The 7,196-nt window shown below is 53.6% G+C and overlaps 1 protein-coding gene across 1 annotated transcript in view; it reads right to left on the bottom strand.

The window, feature by feature from the left end:
* The window catches only part of SLC25A35 (solute carrier family 25 member 35), a 10,022-nt gene extending 4,054 nt beyond the window's left edge, over positions 1-5,968 (bottom strand). Inside the window, exons 1-3 of the mRNA XM_015420428.1 lie at positions 5,594-5,968; positions 2,261-2,326; positions 1,096-1,248 (exon numbers count right to left, since the gene is read on the bottom strand). Of these exons, the coding sequence (XP_015275914.1) occupies positions 1,096-1,248; positions 2,261-2,326; positions 5,594-5,968 (594 nt within the window). The remainder of the gene's footprint in view (positions 1-1,095; positions 1,249-2,260; positions 2,327-5,593) is intronic.
* Between the last annotated feature and the right edge of the window lie 1,228 nt (positions 5,969-7,196).

The following is a 7,196-nucleotide window of genomic DNA, read 5'->3' as shown; positions in this document are numbered from 1 at the left end:
GTGCTGGCCGAAGACGTTTCCGTGGTCATGTGGCCGGCATGATTAAACACCAAGGCGCACGGAATGCTGTTACCTTCCCACCGAAGTGGTCCCTATTTATCTACTTGCAATTTCTTGCTTTCGAACTGCTAGGTTGGCAGGAGCTGGAACTAGAGACGGGAGCTCACTCCGTCACGCGGCACACTCAGGTCTTGAACTGCTGAACTACCAACCTTCCACAGCCTGCAGTTCAGCGTCTTAACCACTTGAGCCACCGCAGCTCCTAATTTACTGGTACCCTGTGTGTATGTGCCCGAGTGTGTGTGTGTGTGTGTGTGTGTGAAGTGCCATCAAGTTGCAATCAACTTACAGGGACCTCATAGGGCTTTCGAGGCAAAGGAACAAGCAGAGGTGGTTTCCCGTTGCCTTCCTCTGCGGAGCCTTCCTTGGTGGTCCCCCATCCAAGTACCAGCCCTGCTTAGCTTCCGAGATCGGGCTATACCACACCATTCCACATCTCCCTGGTACCCTAACCCCCAATTAAATCTGCATGCTCACTCAGTCGATCCTTGGAGAACCTCTCTGTGATGGACCAATACAACCACCAGGGACCACAACTATTAGGGCAGAGATTGGCATACCCGGGTACACAGCCTACCCTGTGATTCAGAATGGAATTGTGATAGTTATAGTGTAAAAAAGGTAAAGGTTCCCTTGCTCGAAAGCCAGTCGAGTCCGACTCTAGGGTTGCGGTGCTCATCTCCGTTCCCGAGCCGAAGAGCCAGCACTGTCCGAAGACGTTTCCGTGGTCATGTGGCCGGCGTGACTAAACACCAAGGCGCACGGAACGCTGTGACCTTCCCACCGAAGCGGTACCTATTTATCTCCTTGCAATTTCTTGCTTTCAAACTGCTAGGTTGGCAGGAGCTGGAACGAGAGACGGGAGCTCACTCCGTCGTGCGGCACACTCGGGTCCCGAACTGCCGAACTACCGACCTTCCACAGCCTGCAGTTCAGCGTCTCAACCACTTGAGCCACCGCAGCTCCAGTTATAGTGTAACCCCCACTTAAAAAAAACCCCTCTTATCTATCTCTGCAAACAGTCACCCACTTTACCCCAAGATTTCCAAAGAACTCCTTGGAAGAGGAGAAAGTGGTCAGCTGCGTGGCAGATCCCACCATGACTCGAGGAACGGCCGAGATCGCCCCGCGCCAGAGTCCCGCCATGCCGTGCTCTCTGTGGATAATCACCAGAGCATGGAGCATCCCCTAGGTCCAAAAGGAAAAAAAGAGCATTGATAACATTTCCATTCATTACTGGCACTCAACACTGCCTTCATTTCTAGATCACTCGGTGATCTCCACCGGGTAGGGCCATATCGCCTTGATAGGTTGGCCATGTGTCACGCTCAACCGATCGTCAACGTGAGAGAGCCAGGAGGGTGCAGTGGGTAGCGAGGCAGGCTAGGACCTTGGGCGATCTGAGTTTGAATCTCGACTTCTACCACGGAAGCTTGCTGGGTGGCCGGTGGCCCCGCCCAAACTCTCAGCTGGGCCTACCTCACAGGGGGGGTTGTTGTGAGAGAACACGGTGTACTAAAAGCCCCTTTGAGTCCCAAGTGGGGACAGAAGCGGGATATAAATAAAGAAAGAAATGCAAATGCATGTCCAAGGTTCACAAAACGCGTACTGAGGACGGAGGCCGTGGGTAGGATCAGATATGCAGACCTGTTCCGCTAACGGGAGCTCTTTGCAAGAGGCTCCGCGAAGCCTGTATGGAACTTGTCAGTGTGCCCTCTAAGCTGAGTGGGTGTGAGCTAGCTCACAGTTTTTTACCCTCTGGCTCACCCATTTTCGTCTCAGCTCAGGAAGGGATGGCTCCAGAGCAAACTAATTGATGCAGTAGCCAAATCGCTTGCTCACAACTTTAATGCCAGCAGCTCACAAAGTAGAATTTTTGCTCACAGGACTCCGCAGCTTAGAGGGAGCACTGGTTATGACTGCCTGGTCGGGGGAAATGGGGAGAACAACAGCAGCATCCTTTCCAGCCCTCCCTCTTTGGAGACTTCACCAAAGAACTCACCGTCTGCTTCTTGGGATGACCCCCTAGAGAGGCCTGGATGCTGGGCAACTGTGCGAGTCGTCAACATAATACCGGTTGCCAGCACGCCGCTTCCCTGGGAGAACCGGCCCCTCGGTACAAGCCTGCAGCTATGGGCCACTCATTCTTAAAGGGCTAGCGTGCCGGGTAAGCACAGAGAACGGAGTGCGGCCGACATACCTCATGCTGGTATTGATGCCCGACGGCGATCTCAGCTGCTGATTGCGCCTGGATGTGGGTCTTGACCTTGGGGGGAAGAGTGCAGACGCGTTACTTTCATGGAGCACGGATTCAAACAAGCGCGTTGGTTGCCTCCATCACCGCCATTAGGCAGCAATGACGCCCTTTTCTTTAGAAATCTTAAGGCCCGAATGTGCTCCCCCAGGTGCATCTTTCTGGTGTTAACCAGGGATAGATGGTCTCATTCCATCACGATAGATCCAGGTGGGTCAGCCGTGTTGGTCTGAAGCCGTAGAACAAATTTAGAGTCCAGTCAGGCACCTTTGAGACCAACAAATAAAACTTTGTTGGTCTTAAAGGTGCCTGACTGGACTCTAAATGTGTTCGTTCCATCAAGGTCGCCTTAAACCTCAGGAAATGTGGAGCCAGGTCACCCCGTGGGGTTTTCAAGAGGAGATGTTCAGAGGTGTGGTTTGCCGTTGCCCACCTCTGCACAGCGACCCAGAACGTCCTTGGTGGTCTCCCATCCAAGTATTAATCAGGGCTGACCCTCACTTTGGTGTAGTGGTTAAGTGCGCGGACTCTAATCTGGGAGAACCGGTTTGATTCCCCACTCCTCCACTTGCACCTGGCTGAAGTGACCTTGGGCAAGCCATAACTCTGGCACAGCTGTTCTTGAAAAAGAGCAGTTTCTGTCAAGAGTTCTCTCAGCCCCACCTGCCTCACAGGGTGTCTGGTGTGGGGAGGGGAAGGGAGTTTGTCAGCCACTCTGAGACACCTTTGGGTAGTGAAGGGCGGGGTATAAATCCAATCTCTTCTCTTCTTCTTCTTCACTTACAAGATCAGGTTAGCCTGGCCCATCCAGGTCAGGGCTGGATGGACCACAAGGACATGTTAACATACAACCCTTTGCCCACAGATCATGGTGCATGAATTTTAAAGACTTGCTTCTCAGTGCTGGCTGGAGAAAGAAAGGGCAGGTTCCTATGGCATGTGACACGCTCCTTATTATCTTTAAAAAATCAGCCCATCAACAATGGAACTACCCTTTGCGATTACGATGATGCAACCGATTGTGCGGGTTGCAAAATATGGAAACAAAAAAGGTCATGCACAGACTGGTACCAACCTGAAAGACAAAAGAGGACGCTTTTTGCTCAAATGCTGGATTATGGGCAGGGCGGGGAGGAGAGAGGAAGTTCCATTTGGTGAATGTCAACCACTCCCAAAGAAATAGTTCAGTGTCCTTTCACTTTCTTTGGCTCCAGGGCCGGCCCCATCACTAGGCAAAGAAAGGAGCTGCCTAGGTTTGGGGGTCGATACCACACTGTCAGCTCATCTATTCATGAAATGTGATCCAGCACGGAATGGGGATACCCTCAGAGTGTTCCATCTCAGGGACCACAGAGTCTTGGAGGAGGGGCACTCCAGATCAGGGCGGCATCAGCTTTCCAAAGAAATTAAAAGTTCACTATTTGAAAACAGGAAGATGTTTCCGCAAGAGAGGGTCAGGAGCAGGGCTATTTTTGGGCAGGAACGCACAGGAACGGAGTTCCGTCTGGCTCCCGAGTTGGCCACGCCCAGCAGGAACTCATTAGCATAATAGGCCACACCCAACAGCAGAAACTCATTAGGATTGGCTACATTAGGGGTGTGTGGCCTAACAGGCAAAGGAGTTCCTGCTACAAAAAAAAGGCCCTGGGTTTTGACCACAAACAAGGTCACCAGAATAAGAAGCAAAAGGTGGGTGTGGCTGGATAACCACACTTCTGGTAACATGGGGGTGTGGCCTAATATGCCAATACGCTGTGCTGTCAGTGGTGTGGCCTAATATGCTAATGAGTTTCTGGTGTTGGCTGTGGCCTGTTATGCTAATGAGTTCTACAAAAAAAAGCCCTGGTCAGGACGATTTTCAAAAAAGCTTACCAGAAGGTCAGACGTCGACAAGAGGAAATACAACATCCAGTCTCAAGGAAACTCTGTGTTTCGCTTCAAGTATTATTTGGTGAGCAAATGTGGGGAGGTAGTTCGCTCAGAGTGCGGTGGGCATAACACCAAGGTCGTGGGTTGGAGCCCTGTACGGGCCCTTGAATTTTGACTTGATGGCAGAGGCTAGCCTGATCTCATCGGATCTTGGAGGCTTCGCAGGGTCCGTCCTGGTTAGTACTTAGATGAGAGACCACCAGGGCTATTTTTGGGCAGGGACACACAGGAACGGAGTTCCGGCTGGCTTCTGAGTTGGCCACGCCCAGCAGGAACTCATTAGCATAACAGGCCACACCCAACAGCAGAAACTCATTAGGATTGGCTACATTCGGGGTGTGTGGCCTAACATACCTGGGTTTTGACAACAAACAAGGTAGGTCAACAGAATAAGAAGGGAAAGGTGGGTGTGGCTGGATGACCACACTTCTGGTAACATGGGGGTGTGGCCTAATGTGCTAATGAGCGGTGATGTCAGGGTGTGGCCTTATGTGCTGCTGAGTTTTGCTGTTGGGTGTGGCCTATTATGCTAATGAGTTCCTGCTGGGCTTTTTCTACAAAAAGAGCCCTGGCAGACCACCAAGGACATCCAAGGTTGCTATGCCAAGGCAAGCAATGACAAACTACCTCAGTTGTCCCTGGCCTTAGAAGCCATACAGGGCTGCCAGAAGTTGACTGCAACGAGGCGGCATTTTCCACTGAAGGGGGGGGAGTCTCTAGCAAGTGCCAGCAAGTGTGAATTTCCTGCATTGTGCAGGAGGTTGGACTAGATGACCCTGGAGATCCCTTCCAACTCTATGATTCTCTAGACTTGGCAAAAACCATAAAGAAATATGGCCAGGGATGGCTTCACTTTTAATAGGTCTTCATGATGCCATTCATTCCCTCATTCCCCCCATCTGTCATATTCCCAACCATCTAGATTGTGGTCCATTAGCACCTTAGAAACCAACAAGGTTCCTGGGGAAGAAGTTTTCAAGATTCAAAGCTGCCTCCATCAGCGGTGAAGCATCTGGTATCTGACAGGGGGAGATTTGACTCATGAAAGCCCACACTCCGAAAATCTTGTTGGTTGGACCCAAATCTCGCTCTTCTTCTGGAGACCAAGATGGCCGCCCTCGGAAATTCCAAAAGCATGCAGGCCACTGAAATCTGACTCAAGCACAAGCAAGGTGGACCTGCAATCTGAGAGACGTGGGGAGAAGAAATGACGCAGCTGAGGAAAACCTCACCCCCAAACCCAAGCCAAGTGCAGAAATCAAGAGTTCCGCCCACCGATCCCGATCTTTCTCAAGGGGACGGCCCACCCACTTCACTTCCACACCCCGGCCACCTCTTCTCAAGACTCACCAGGTAGATTGGGCTGCTTGTGACGGCCCCTATCACCCCAGCCAACGCCCCTGCCAATGTGCTGCGCAGAGGGCTGAGCTGCCCGTCAGGGCTGCGGGTGTAGCCGGCCGACTCGGCGATGCCGTAGGAGCCCAGGCGGATGCCGTTCATGCTGAACTGGTACACCAAGGCGGGCATCAGGCCCCGCTGGAGCGCCACCAGCCCGTCCACCCGTCCAATGGTATAGAAGGCGTGGAAGACATTGCGGTAATGGCGGGTGTAGGTGCCGGGAGGCCGGAGTTCGCCTTGCAGCTGCATCCGGGTCTTCACCACCTCCAGCGGGTTGGTGAACACACAAGCCCCGCAAGCGGCCACCCCGCTAAGAAGGAAGTCCATAACAGTGGGGTAGGGGGTGCTTAGGAAGGAGGAAAGGAATCAGGGGTGGTGGTAAGGGATGAAGGATTCTGTCAGGAAGAGGACCAGAAGTTATCAGGAGCAGGTTTGGAAGGACGACGGAGACCTTGCCGAGGGTATTCCGCCGGAGATCCTTCTTGAGGATATGCCGGTGGAGATGAAGCATATGGAGACAGGGACAAGGTTTAGATCACTGTTACGCGACTTCAGATGACCCCGATGAATGACGGCTTTAGGAAACAGAAAGCAGGGACGATCCAAAGGAGGAAGGGCAGCTAAGGGGTAGTCGAGTTTTGGGAAGTGATACTCCTGCGCAAGGGGAAGGCAGGAGGGCTTAGACGCATATGGAAAGGCAAAGGTTAGGGAAACGAGGGTGCCAGGATTTCCGTGGAGGAGGGCGACAGAGACCAGGAAGGGAGACGATCTTTAAAGGTAGGGAAATCGGAAGGAGGCGCTACGGTAAGGAGCTGGAAGCCATGCATTTGCCAGTGCCAAATATTTGAGGGAAGATTGAATAGGAGAAGTTGGGGGGGGGGTGGGGGAGAGCTAATCGGAGATCCCTTTCCTAGATGGGGGTCTCTGATGGGAAAAGAAGGGGGGGCAATTTTTCTCTCCAAGGGAAACTGAGGCAGGGGGAAATCCTGGTTGCGGAGGCTGGGGCAGAAACTGAGAACTGGCGTCAAAGCCGGAGGGGAGCGAGGGAAGGGCGGCTGGAAGGGGGCTCCGATCCCAGAAGGAAAGCCCCGGTTTCTCACGTGCCCGCTGCGCAAAAGGAGGACTCTCCCGGGCTCGGCGCCCTCCCGGCGTGGCTCTCCCGCGTCGCTCCCGCTCCCGCTCTGAGCTGGCCCAGCTTCAGCCGGACAAGGTACCGGCACCTCCAGCCTCAGCCACGCCCCTTAGCCGGCACAGTCGGCCAATGACGAGCCGCTTCCCATTGCGTCACTCCCCGGCCCCGCCAATAGGAAAAGAGAAACACAACGGGCCCCCTTTGCGCATCTGTTTGCGGCGACGGGCTGCCTGCACCTGCACGGCCAGGGTGGGCGGGGCCTGTAGGTGACGACGGGGTCTTGGCAGGTCGTGTGAACGCGGGCGGAGGGGGAGCTCAGGTGAGCCTGCAGATTGTCGCTCGTTGTTTATTGATACCCCCGCCTTTCCTTTTGACTCCAGGCGGCTCGAGTTCCTCCGAAACCCCTGGGCCAACCCCAATCCG

The sequence above is a fragment of the Gekko japonicus genome, unplaced genomic scaffold (assembly GCF_001447785.1).
Source record: "Gekko japonicus isolate JY-2015 unplaced genomic scaffold, Gekko_japonicus_V1.1 scaffold441, whole genome shotgun sequence".
NCBI classification, from domain to species: domain Eukaryota; kingdom Metazoa; phylum Chordata; class Lepidosauria; order Squamata; family Gekkonidae; genus Gekko; species Gekko japonicus.
The sequence above is the reverse complement of the archived record's forward strand: the minus strand, read 5'-3'. Positions and strand labels throughout refer to the sequence as shown.